This window comes from Artibeus jamaicensis, unplaced genomic scaffold (genome assembly GCF_021234435.1).
Source record: "Artibeus jamaicensis isolate MK-2021 breed Jamaican fruit bat unplaced genomic scaffold, CSHL_Jam_final contig_519, whole genome shotgun sequence".
Lineage (NCBI taxonomy): Eukaryota > Metazoa > Chordata > Mammalia > Chiroptera > Phyllostomidae > Artibeus > Artibeus jamaicensis.
This window is the reverse complement of record NW_026521871.1, coordinates 47,986,532-48,000,691: the sequence shown is the minus strand read 5'-3', so window position 1 is coordinate 48,000,691 and position 14,160 is coordinate 47,986,532. Positions and strand designations below refer to the sequence as shown.

Genomic DNA, 14,160 nt, shown 5'->3' with positions numbered 1-14,160 from the left:
GAATTTCAAAAGCATCACACTAAGTGAAAGACCCCAAGCCCGAAAGGCTACACACTGCACGATCCATTCATATGATATTCTGTACAAGGTGAAAAATGACAGAAAAAAGAGCAGTACAGTTACTGCTGGGGGCTGAGTGTAGAGGGAGGGTAAATGCAAAGGAGCACGAGTAATGTTTTCTATCTGGATTTTTCTATCTTGTGTTGTATGAGTTTGTCAGAACACACACAGAACTTCATAACCTTGGGTAACAGAAAAAAGAATGATTTTTATTGTATGCAAATTTACCTGAATAAAAAAAAATAAACTTGAAGTTCAAGGAGAGAAGTCAGGCCTGTGCTAGTGAGTCAGGGCATACCGCAGAGGAGAAAAATTAATGCTCACCAGTAAGTGCTTATACACTTGACAGAGTTAATAGCTACTCCAATTATACCCTCGTTTGATTACTGCTATGAAATGTATTTGTTCGAACCAAAACAAAAAGGAATATGCTGAGCCATTGCTTCAAAGAGGCTAAAGAAAGTACAGCTCTCACTGAAGCCCGTGGAATTCAAGTCAATGGTTTCCGACTTGAACAGAAGTGAGCCGTGTACTTAGAACAAATTTATGATATGCTAAGCATGAAAGCTACATCTTGAGAAGAATGCAGAGGGAGACATGATATACAATTTAAAGTTCAGTATGAATTCTTATTGTCACACTGACTTCTCCCTGGTACTAAAAGGCTACATTTATTCAAGCCATGTTGACAAGGCAGAGCAGCTTGTTCTCCAACATGCCCCGGAACACTGAAAGCTTAGGTGAAACACTAATTTTGAAAGGTAAGAAGAATAGAATTAGTCATCAAATCTTAAGCCGGCTCTCTGAAGTTTTTCAAGTGCTTTAAGGACCAAATTTTTAAAACATTTTGGCAAATAGCCTTCATACAAATTATAATTACAAAGAAACCTTTCAGTTTTTAACTTGAAGCAGCTACTCAGAATCAAAATGAGCTATTACTTGGGCGGTTACATAATCCTTAGCTGTTTGTTAGGCCCCGGCTTCCGAGCACTAAAGCCACCAGTGTTTTCAGTTTCGATCCCAAATGTAAAAATGTCCACATCCCAGCCCAGTGCTACAAGCAGGTCCTGAGTCTTTGCTCCATTCTGTGATGTTATTTCAAAGCCACAAAGGCAAATATTTGCTTAATTTTATTTTAAATAAAGCACAGAATGTGCATTCTCATTTTTTAAAAAAAATAGATAAATGTATGTGAAAAGATTAAAGGCAAAAAGTATTTAAAGAAAGATTTTTAAAAGAAAGGTCATTCTAAATACTGAACTTTAAATGTCTGGTAAAACAAGACTGAAGATCTGGAAAATAAGTTTTAGGGTTTATGTTGTACCTTTAACATTTCCCAAGAGAATCATTGTATTATATTTCTTTTTTTTAGTAGCCATAATATATGCTGATGACTGTGGCGAAATACATCACTGTCAAAGCAAATGGGGGGAAAAAGTTTATTTGACTCTAGAATGACCTGCGGCCAGAGTATTTCCCGATCTCCGCCAGTCCTGGCTGAGGGGACCCAGTGAACCCGCTGGCGACGTCATATGCCCGCTCTTCCCACCCCCGACACCATTTACCCCCCTACTCGGTACGTATCTGAAGGACATGAAATCAGCATCTTGAAGAGATATTTGCACCCCACGTTTATTACATTATTTACAATAGCCAAGACATGGAAACAACGTGTGTCCATCGATGGCTGAATGAATTAAGAAGATGTGGTATGTATATACAATGGAATATTATTCCGCTGTAAAGAGAAGGAAATCCTGCCATTTGTAACAACACAAACGAACCTGGAGGACATTATGCTAAATAAAACAAGTAGGACGGAGAAAGACAAATACTGTCTGATCTCAGTTAGATGGGCAATTTTTAAAAAATATCATAGAAAAAGAGACCAGAATTGCAGTTGCCAGAGGAAGGAGGTGGGAGGAGAGGAATTGGGTGGAGGTGGTTGTAAGGTATAAACTTCCAATTATAAAATAAGTACGTATTACGGATGTAATACACAACATAATGACTATAGTTAACAATACTATATATTTAAAAGTTGCTAAGAGAGTAAAAATCCTATCATAAGGGAAGAATTCTTTTGTAACTCTATGAAGTGTTAGGTGTTAACTAAACTCATTGTGGTCATCATTTCACAATACAGACATATTGCAAGTCATTATGCTACAGACCTTAAATGTAACCAGTGCTGTGTGTCCATCAGAGCTCAATAAAACTAGAAGATACACAAACTAATACCTCAGCATGAAACTGGAGGTTGGGTGGTCCTTCCCGAAACCCAGTCTTACCACTTCAAAGGGGGTTCCTCTGCAGCCAGGGCACTCTGGTCAAGTGCAGCGCGGGGCAAGCCTCTGAAGCCCTCAGACCCACTTCCGGGGCGGTGCAGACTGGAACCAGTCTTTCCCGGTCACCGGCCAGGGACAATGTCCAGTGGTCAGGAGTGCTGGGTCCAAAGACAAGCTCCTTGGAGTTGGCCCCATGAAAACTTCTCTACTTATTTTAGTGAATTCTTTCTTTATTGAGTAATCCAATGAGAGATAAGACGTGTTTAAATGCACTTGCCTGCCAGTCAAATAGAATATCAGATCAAAAATACACTGAAATCAGGACACTCCTGAACTCTGATCTACAATTTTGGTGTTACGACCCAAACTTATGAATCCTTTCTTTTAAGACATTTGTCCCTGGACCGCTATTGATCTAGACATGATTTCACATCAAATTCATCACCATTACTGTTTTTTTAGGGGACAATCAGAATTCTCAAAACACTAACCCAGCTTGCCTTTTACACAGGTCATTAGCACACTGTTGAAACGAACCTTTAAAGTGGCGACTTTCCTACCCCAGTCTTCCTGAAAATGCTCGCTTTAGAGAGGTCTAAAAGTACATTAGGGGACTTCTGCTTCCAGAAAGATGGAGTAGCCATAGCTCTTCTTAGTCTTCCTACTAAGCACAACCAAAACACTGTTTATGGAGCACACATCAGGAGATTCTGAGAGGTGGAGAGAAGGCGGCAGCCCAGCTAAGGGCTTTGACGTCTGAAACGACACAACGGCAAGGCCGACCTCTCTTTTTGCCTCATGCCGCCCAGACCTGCAGCTGGAGAGGCTGGATACAGAGAAATGCCAACAGTCGCAGACAGCTGTAATCAAGGGACCAGGAAAAAAGGACAGTCTAGCAGGACAGAAAACTTTCCCAATGACTGCTCTACTGCAGCCTAACACCCCCTGCAACACACACACTGGCCCCACCCCCACCCGTGCCTGCAAAATCCAATGGGCACCTAGATTTCCACCCTCATCAGGGAGAAAGGACCCGCACCCTCTGCTGGGGTGGCGTCAGAGAAGGCCAAGAACTTCACCCCTCAGAGATGGTTATGAGTCCTCTCCTCTCCCATGTGGTCAGTGCAGACCACACAGCTGGCTGGGACTCCTATCCCTACTCGTCGGTAATGAAGTGCTCCTCTCCTCCCAACTGGGGTGGGGCCAGAGAAGGCGGAGGCCGAGTCAGAGCTTCCGCCACTGCCTGGCAGTAATGACACCACTCCCACTGCAGGTCAGGTAGAGACCACGTGGAAGGTGGAGCTCCCGGAAGAGGCCAAGTGGAGGTGCCCGACTTCCGCCCCTACCTGGCAGTATTGAGGCAGAGCTGCCTCTTCTACTGGAGCAGCGTCAGAGAGAACCAACTAGAACAGCAGGTTTACATAAGATGCAGAGTTTTAACTGTTCAGGTGTCAACTGTAATCCAATCGCTACTCAAAGGATCTGAAAATCTCAAATGAAATAAAATAGATGCCAAGACCAAAATGCTGGAGATATTACACTTATCTGACAGAGATTTGAAAGCAGCTATGATAAAAGCAATTAGGAACACATTTAAAACAAATAGAGAACATAGAAGGCCTCAGCAAAGAGAAGATACAAAGAAAAACTAAAGAGAGAATTTAGAACTAAAAAATACAAAAATTGAAATGGGTGCGCTCAATAGCAGAATGGAGGGGACCAGAAACAAATTAATGAACTCGGTGGCAGAACAATTAAGAAATGACCTAACCTGAATCAACAGAAAGAAAAGATGTTCTTTAAAGTCGGTATTGATAGACTTGGGGGACTGCAACAAAGGACCTGTGTCAGCAGAGTCCCAGAGGGAGAAGCCAAAGGGCAGCATTTAAAAAAGTACATCAGGGTCCTGGCTGGTGTAGCTCAGTGGATTGAGCTTGGGCCTGTGAACCAAAAGATCGTGGTTCGATTCTCTGTCAGGGCACACGCCTGGGTTGCAGGCCAGTTCCCAGCAGGGAATGCACCAGAAGCAACCATACATTGATAATTCTCTCTCTTTCCCTTCCCTTCTAAAGATTAAAAAAAAAAAAAAAAAGTACATCAGGAAGTAATGGCTGAAAACTCGGCAAGAAACACAACCCTACAAACTTTCAAGAAGCTGAGTGAGCCACAAACCAGACAAACACAAAGAAATACACACCAAATTATTTCATAACTAAACTTCTGAAAACTAAAGATGGTAATGTCACTCTGGAAGACAGTTTGTTTCTTACAAAACGGAATATATTCCTTATTTTTTTAAATCCTTACTCAAGGACATTTTTTTTATTGCTCTAGAGAGAGAGGAAAGGGAAGAGGAAGGGAGAGAAGCACTGATACGAGAGACAATCATTGGTTGCCTCCTGTATGCCCCTGAAATGGGGGTCAAACTCGCCACCTAGGTATGTGTCCTGACTGGGAATCAAACCCACAACCCTTCCACTACAGGAGAACGCTCCAACCAACTGAGCCACACTGGCCAGGGTCAAAACTAAGAATATTCTTACCACACAAGATAGCAATGCTGCTCTTTGTTTTTTACCCAAATGCGTTGAAAATTCACTTTTACAGAGAAGCCTACATACAAATGTTTACAGCAGCTTTATTCATAATCGCTAAAACTTGGAAGCAGCCATGATGTTCTTGAGTAAGTGAATGGACAAACTGTGGAATACCACACAATGAAATATTATTTGGCAGTAAAAAAAACGAGCTATTAAGCCATGAAGAAACAGAGAGGAAACTTAAATGCCTATTAGTAAGTAAAAAAAGCCAATCTGAAAAGGCTGCATACTTTATCATTCCAACCATGTGACATTCTAGAAAAGACAAAACTAGGGAGAGTGAAAAAGATCAGTGTTTGCCAGGAATTGGGGGAGGTGGGGTGGGGGGGAGGAGCAAATAAGCAGAACAGGGAGGGTTTTTAGGGCAGTGAAACTATTCTGTATGATGGACACGGGCCATTTATACATTTGTCAAAACCCACAGAATGTGCAACACCAAGGATGAACCCTTGTGTAAACCTGGACTTTGGGTGATGTGTCAATACAGGTTCATCAACTGTACAGTGTGATACAGGTAACACTGTATCGCTCTGGTGCAAGACACCAACAGTATTAATAGTATAATACTATATTAATAGTATTAATAGTGGGGGGGGTTCAACATTATGTGGAAACTTACTATACCTTGTGTTCAACTTTCCTGTAAACCTAAAACTGCTCTAAAAAATGAAGTCTATTAAAAGTACAATAAACCGAATGAAGATGAAAATAAAACACACCAAAATGTGTAGGACATTGCAAAAGTAGAGCTAAGAGGAAAATATGTAGCATTAAATACAGACATTATGAAAGAAGAAAAGTCTCAAATCAATAACCTTAGCTCTCTTCCATGAACCTAGGAAAAGAGCAAAATAAACCCAAGTCAAGCAGAAGGAAGGAAATAACAAGATAACAGAGATCATGGAGTTGAAACGAGAAAAATCAATGAAACATGGAGTTGGTTCTTTGTAAACATCAAGAAAATCGAGAAACCTCTGGTAAGACTGACAAAAAATAAGATGGAAGACACAAATGAACGATATCAGAAATAAAACAGGGGATGTCCCTTTGGGTCCCCCAGACATCTAACAGGCAAGAAGGGAACAGTACCATGAACACCGATTTGACAACTTAGATGAAATGGATAAAATCTCAAAAAACAAAGTGAAATATGAGAGGGATATGTTGATTAGCTCTATCACTATTGAGAAAATTAAATTTGTGTTGAAAACTCCCCCGAATAGGTGTCTCCACGTCCAGATGACTCCACTACAGAAGTGACACCAATTCTACATAATCTCCTCCAGAAAAGAGAAGAGAGAACTTCCCAATTTATTTTATGAAGCTGAGCTAGACTGGATAATTAGAAAAGAACAAAACAAAACAAAAAACTATCGAGCAATATCACTCATGAATCCAGATATAAAAAATTCTTAACAAAATATTAGCAAATAGAACTCACCAATAGAATTGTGATATATAAAAAGAATTACATATAACAACATGAGGCTTATTCTAGGGATATTAAGAACTGCATCAATGTAATATTAACAGACTGAAGAAGAAAACTCACATGATCATATCAATTGATGCAGAAAAAGCTTATGATAAAATTCAACACTCATTCTTGATAAAAACTCAGATAAACTGGAATTCAGGGGAACTTCTTCAACCTGATAGAGACATCTACAATAAACCCTACACCTAACATCATATTTAATGGGCAAAGACTGCTGGAAACAAGACAAATATATCCATTCTCACCATTCTCACTCAGCAAACCTCTAGAAGTTCTAGTCAATGCAATGAGGCAAGAAAGGGAAATAAAAGGGATACAAATCAGAAACGAAGAAATGCGACCGGTCTTATTTGATGACATCTTTATCTATGTAAAAATCCCCAAGAAATCTACAAAGCTGCTTACAAATAACAGGGGACCCCAGCAAGGTCACAGGATAAAAGAAAAACGTACAAAAATCCATTGTATTTCTACATACTAGCTGTACTATACTACAGAGTTCTATATACTGAACACTTTTGAACACCTAAATTAAAAATATAATAAAATCACTTTAAAAAAGAAACACTTAGAGGGTGGGGCAGGGTGAAGTGGTGGGGAAAATAGAGACAACTGTATTTGAACATTAATTAAAAAAAAGAAACTTTCAAAGTAAAAAAAAAGAAACATAGATGAAAATCTAACAAAACATTAACAGAATTTGTATGCTAAAAATTATACAATCCTGATGAAAGAATCAAAGAATATCTAAATAAATGAAGAGATATACTGCATTCAAGGATTGAAGGAAGACTCAACATAGTAAAGATATTAATTCTCCCCTAATTGATATTCAGGTTTAATTCAATTCCTATCAAAACCTCAGTAAGATTTTTGTAGATATAGACAAGATTATTGTAAAGTTTATATAAAAGACAGTAACATTAGGACAGCTACAGCAATTTTGAAACAGAACAAAATTTGGAAGAATCAGTCTATCCTAATGCAAAATGTAACATTTAGCTATAGTAATCAAAACTGCATGGTATAGACAGAACACACACAGATCAGTGGAACAAAATAAAGAACTCAGAACAAGATTTACGCAAATATGCTGAACTGATTTTTGACAGAATTGCAAAAGAAATTCAAAAGAGGAAGGATGGCCGTTCCAACAAATGTGCCTGAAGTGATTAGAACCCTCAGGCCAAAAAAAAAACCCAAACAAACCCTGAACCCAAGTTTCTCACCTTAAAAAAAAATTAACTCAGAATGGATCACGGTCTTAAATGTAAAATGTAAAAACTACAAAACTACAAAAAAAAAGAATAAGAAATTCTTTGAAATCTAGTGCTGAATAAAGAGTTCTTAGACTTGACATCAAAAGTATGATCAATAAAAGGAAAAACTGATACTGCACATCAGAATTTAAAAAATTTTATCTGCAAAGGGCCCTGTTAGGCTGAAAAGACAATCTACAGACAAGGGAAAATATTTGCAAACCACTTCTATAACAAAGACCGATATCTAAACTATGTAAAGAATTCTCGAAACTCAACAGCAAAATAACAACAATAACAAAACCAAACACAAGCAACACATACAAAGGGACATCTCACCAAAGTTATACGGCACATAAAAAGTTGTTCAACATCATTAGCCATCAGGGAAATGCAAATTAAAACCATAACGAGACAACACTATACACTTAGCAGGACGGCCACTATAAAAAACGTGACAACATTGAATGCTGGTGAGGAAGCAGAGAAAGTGGATGACTCACACATTGTTGGTGCGAATGTAAATGGCACATTGATTCTGGAAAATGGTTTGGCAGTTTCTTTAAAAAGTTAATGTACAACTACCACATGACCCAGCAATTGCATGTCTGGGTATTTAGCCCAGAAAAATAAAGACTTGTGTTTACACAAAACCTGTACACTGCCCTGGCTGGTGTAGCTCAGTGGATCTCGAGTGGGCCTGCGAACCAAATGATCGAGGTTCGATTCCCAGTTGCAGGCCAGTTCCCAGCAGGGGATGCATGAGAGGCAACCATACATTGATATTTCTCTCCCTCTCTCCTTTCCTTCCCCTCTAAAGATAAATAAATAAAATCTAAAAAACAAAACAAAACAAAAAACCCTGTACACTAATGTTCATAGTAGCTTTATTCGTAACAGCCAAAACCCAGAAACAACTCAGCTGTCCTTCAAGGAATGAATGCTTAAACAAACAGTGGTAGATCTACATCACGGAATACTATTCAGCAATAAAAAAGAACAAACTATTAAGACAAACAACAACCTGGGTGAAAATCCAGAGAATTATCCTGAGTGAAAAAATCAGTTCCAAGATCACATACTGTTTGAGTCCATTTATATGCATCCCCGATGACAACGTTCTAGGAATGAAGAACAGAATGGTGGTTGTCCGTGGGCTAAGGAGCGGGAAGAGATGGGAGAAAAGTAGGGGTGGCTATAAAAGGCACCTTCCTGGTGATGGAATTTTCCTGTATCATGGCCAAGCTGACATTCTGATTTTGTACTATAGTTTGGCGAGATGTTGACAATGCGGGGGAAGTGGGTAGAAGCGACAGGGGGTCTCTGTGTGATTTCTGACAACCGCATGTAAATCTACAGTTATCTCTAAATAAAAAAATTTCATTTAAAAACGGTGAGCAAACTGAATCTACTTCAAATCTCTCTGGCATCTGAAAGAACTATAGCTTCCAAGATTCTTCTTGCTGTACTTTTGTTAGCAGCTCAAAGGTTAAAGGTTTCTGAGTTAAGCTCAAGGGCGGAAAACATCTGGGAGAAATCTACCTAGCACCTTAGGCCAAAATATCTGCCAAAACCAAATGTGTCTGCAAAAATCTCATTGAGGGGCATGTATTAGCTTACAAATCAACCATTTAGCTACAGTTGATATGTTCTTGCTAATACTGTATATTAATTGAGGCTTTTTTGGTTTCATTATCATTCAATTCCCTTAAATTATTAATATTTATTTTCCTCCAAACAGCTAGGGAAAGTTTCTTTTCTATTTTAGTTTTTAAAATTTCATCTGTAAAACACAAGCACACTGTCAATTCCCTCACTTCCCATCCCAGTCTTCTCCCCAGAGAAAAATCTTTGTTGTCAGTTTGAAGTATTTCTTTCTAGATTTTTTTTGTATGTGTAGTTCTAGACATATGTACAGCTTTGCGTGTGTGTGATTTTACAAAGATAGAATCATACTATTTATACCGTTTTTGAAATTCCTACCCTCCGCCCCTAAAATGTCTTGGAAGTTTGTATGTCAGTATCTTTAGATCTGATTTAACTCATTCTTTTCAATTGCTTTGCAGTCCTCTGTGGTACTGATGTATCGTAGTCTGTTTGCCTGCTGACACGAAGGCTCCAGCTTTTGCTATTGTGAGTAATGGAGCCATCGGTGAAAGGCCTTCACTGACATGAGGGCACATAGGAGGCTTATTCCCCTGGGAGAGAAACCTAGAACTGGTTCTGGAGCTTTGAAGGAATGGCCAACATGGTTTCCCTGACTGAACCACCACCTGTTCCCACTCATTTCCAATCGTCTCCTCTCCTCCTGCCACAACAAAGGCTAAAAAAGCTGGAAACTCATTTTGCTTACAGCTAGGGGTGCCATGGGACCCAGTTCTGGCCACTTAAACATCAGCAAAAGCATGCTAAGGGGTCCCTAGGAATGCTTTTCCTTTGCAGGTGAAAGGGATAGACATGATTGGCACTGTCCCTGTTTCCTGCCCTAACGGTGGCTGTGGTGTTTGGAGGGGTGGAGGTCCTTTTACAACATGAAGGAGAGCCAAGAGAATCACGGTGATGTCACCTGACCAATGAGCTGCTGAACCAAAGCCGGCAGCAGCCCACCTCCAGACCGCGTGTTAGGTGGGAAGAATGAGCTCCTACACTGGTATAAGCCGAAGTATACGTCTGGTTTTCTGTCACTTGTAGCCAAATGATTCAGTACTAAATTACTCCCTAAAAAAATCTGTAGTCACAAAAATCTTTAAGAGTATCCATTACCTAAAACGTTTATTTACTTAGGATGTTGTCAATCATTTAAATGTTTAACCAAGCTGTCACGAAAATGTTTCCTATGACGTGGAGCATCACTTCACTCCGTACATTTATTGGGCATGTGGATTTCATCTTCTGTGACTTTCTTGTTCATATCCCTTGACCATGTTTCTACTGCATTGACTTTTTCATATTGATTTGTAAGAGTCAGTTTCCAGATAGCAAAGCAGACTGAATTAAACTCAGAGGGAAATTTGTCTCTGCATCTTTACACTCTCAATCCAGTCAAATGCAACTGAGAAATAAAGCTTCCATGACAGGCCAGGCTGACGGTGACAATTGTGACAGTCATCTCTGACTGGTACACTATCACAGAGCAGTGTGTCAAGCAGTAATTCAATTCGTGCAAAACACGACAGCCCATGCTTAGCACTTCCTTTACAAATCTGCACCTTAAGGAAGACTTATGAAATAGCGACCTGCTGGTGAACTGGGCCGAGTCCTTAACATACATCATCTCATATCAAACCTACCAGGTAGTCATTATTACTCCCATTTTACAGAGTAAGTGATGAAAGTGAAGTTTCAAAACCAATAGTTTCGCTCCTACCACAAAACTTAACAACAGTCCAGGTCTCACATTTAAAAACAAAATGATTATGTGTTTATCTAAAATTACAAATATGTGAAATATATTGTGCCTGTCTATCTAAATACATCAACATGCTTAACTTAGAAGCATTGCCCCATGTTTGGTGGTTCATGAATCCGAAGACACTGTTCCAAAGTTTGGCTCCAAAGTTTATTGGAGCCACACTGCAGTTAACCAAAATTATTTCCATTTTTTTAAAGTGAAAAAAAAAAAAACGAGTAGGATTTTAATACTTCAGCAAGAAGAAGCTACTAGCTAGCTATCCCACCCCAGATCAAGAAGGCAAAGAATTCCTCTCGTCAGTTAACAATCAGGCAGTCTGACACTAGAAAAAACAAACAGAATGAGCTGTTAAAGACGATAAAAGACTGTGGTGAGAAGCAATGTAAACAAGTAGAACAGAACATGCACGGTCCTGAGTATTTGGACATGGTTTGGAGTTTGGATAGACTGACTCTACTTTAGAAAGCCCAGCAGCTAGAGGAAAACAGAAAACCGGGGAGGCCCCAGCTCCTGGAGTCAGGTGTGGGGCGGCAGGAGGGCCGAGGCCCTGACCAATACTTCTTTGCTGTACGCCATGCCTCTCCTCGCAGAGCTGTGGATTCTCTCTCTGGCAAAGCATCCCACAAAGCACTCAGCCCACAGCGGGTGAGGAGCACATGCATCAGACCTCCTTGATGCCTTCTACTAAACCTTCAGAGGGGTCACACCCAGCCCAGAGCCCAAAGGCCAGGGCCCCAGAACTGACTACTCCTATGGCAGGAAGACCAGGCCACCTAGGTGCTGCCAGCTGGGGCCCCAGGTGGACATGGAGGTTCACCTGAAGCACCCGCCCATAGAATTTTTTAGCCAGTTTGTAAGGCACAGAAAAATGCCTGTAGGAGCTTGAATTCTCATTGTACATAAAAGAAAACCAGACTACAGACACAATGTTTACAGTCTAAAAAAGTGCAAATGGGTTGCCAAATCTCCAATCTGAGGATACCTCTCGTGGTTTCTGGCATTTTCCTGGTGGGCTGGCAGTCCCCGTGTGGGGAGAGGCAGTGGCGTGTTCCCACACCTCACCCCATGGGCACAGCCAAGGTGACAACACAGGGAAAGAAATCTGACCCTGTTTCGGAGGCAGGTGTGGCCAGGCCAGGCTTGCAGAGGCCTGGGTGGGCTGCGCCCGACCTCCATCCAGGTATTTGCTGGGGTAAGGCAGTAAGAAAGCGAGGTGAACTTTAGTCACCAGAACAAACAAGTGGAATTCCCTGGCCCTTCGAAACCAGTCTGTCCAACCCTCAGGACAGTGCATTAGAGGAACTGTGAGCAGGGCACGTGAAAGAGGGGACACTGAGTCTCGGAGGGGGGCAGAAACAAAAAGAGGAGGAAGAGGGAAACAGAAGAGGGCCGCGGGGCCAAAATGTGCCCAAGTCACACCCGGTGCTGCAGCACAGTGCCAGCTCGCTGGGAAAGGGCACCCCTGGCACCCCAGGGCTCCCGGAGTACCTGTTAGAGCTGGGCCTTAAACGGGCCCAGGAGAAACGCTTGGCAGGTGCTCCTGACAGGCTGGTGTCACCAGGACAGAGAAGGGGGTGGTGCTTAGTGCTGTCCACCCCCCCAAACTAGCACTTGCACAGCCAATGAAACACACCCAGGCACACAGCCTGTCTGGTGGACCCATGCACACACACCCCCTTCCAGTGCCAGTTGAGTGGTGTGGGAACACAATCCCACACACGCACACAAACTCCATCAGGAGTGAATATACATACATCTCTGCACGCTTATGCAGGCAAAGGTGTCTCCGTGTGTCTCTCTCATGCCGCCCAGCCCCCGCCCCATCTCTCTCACTCACACACACATCACAACCTCTGAAGTACATACAAACCTCTACATTAGAGACACACACTAACTCACAGCCCGTTAGGGAAACATGCACTCCCAGCCTCTGTTAGGTACACACCCATCCTTACAATCTCTTAGTTGGAGTGTGCACGCACGTTGGCACACACACACTTACAACCTCTGTCTCGTGCACACACACCCTCACAACCCCTCTGTCTAGTGCACACTCAAAACCTGCCAGGAACACACACCCGCTCACAACTTCTCCGCCGGCGTGTGCGCGAACACAAACTCGCCGCCGGCCAGGGTCACGCCGCACACTCACAACCTCCTGTGGAGAATGCACACACACAACCCACACGCTCCCCGCGGGCGCAGGCACGCTCGGCCTATCCCCGTCGGCACACGCACCCTCACGGCCTCCCCCGCGGGCGCACCCCACACCCTCGCACCCGGGCGCACCAGTCCTCCAGGCCGTACCAGCGAACTCCGGCGGCGCGGGTTGTGCTCACACCCCCAGCCCGCCGCCGCCGCCCGCGCCCCTCCTCACCTTTCTCGCCGGCGCCCCGCGCCCGGCCCTCGTCCTCCTTGGGGTTGGTCACCTGGGTGATGATGGCCGGGCCGTCCATGGGTGCGCGGCGCGGCGGCCGCCCACCGGCCCGGCCCCCCGCCGGCCAGGCGCGCGGGGGCGCGGCGCGGGGGGCGCGCGGGGCCGCGGGCCGGGGGGCGCTCGCCGCCGCCGCCTGGGCGCGCCCGCCGCCCGGCCCCGCGCTCTGGGAGAGGCGGCCCGCGCCCGTGTCCCAGCTCTCGCCGCCGCCGCCTCTGGGCTGGAGCGGCCGCCGCCTCGTCACCATGAACCCCGGAGCCGCGCCCGGGAGAGTCGCGCACGGGCAGGCGGAGAGGGAGGCCGGGCGCCGAGGAAAGCAGGAGCTGGCGAGGGGGAAGGAGTGAACGCGGAGCGCGGGCGGGAGAGAGGGAGGGAAGAAGGGAGGGAGCGAGGGAAGGCAGGAGGGCGGGCGGGTGGGTGTGTCCCGGCCCAGGGACCGGCCTCCGCCGCCGCCAGCGGCTCTGCCCGCCAGCCCCGGGGGGAGAGGGGTGCGGGGCGAGACGGAGGCGGTGAGTGTAGGTCGGGCGGGCGGGGCCGCGCGCCTCGGGGGGTCCTGGGCAGATGGGCGAGGTGAGGGTTTGGGGTGTAGGGGGTCAGAGGGGTTCTGGC

At 43.9% G+C, this 14,160-nt stretch overlaps 1 protein-coding gene across 2 annotated transcripts in view; it reads right to left on the bottom strand.

Moving 5' to 3' along the window:
* Positions 1–13,929, bottom strand: part of CTDSPL (CTD small phosphatase like) — a 113,887-nt gene extending 99,958 nt beyond the window's left edge. For both annotated transcript variants that reach the window (XM_037148277.2, XM_037148278.2), the window contains exon 1: positions 13,495–13,929. In XM_037148277.2, coding sequence (XP_037004172.2) covers positions 13,495–13,798 — 304 coding nt within the window. In that variant the 5' untranslated portion in view covers positions 13,799–13,929. The remainder of the gene's footprint in view (positions 1–13,494) is intronic.
* Between the last annotated feature and the right edge of the window lie 231 nt (positions 13,930–14,160).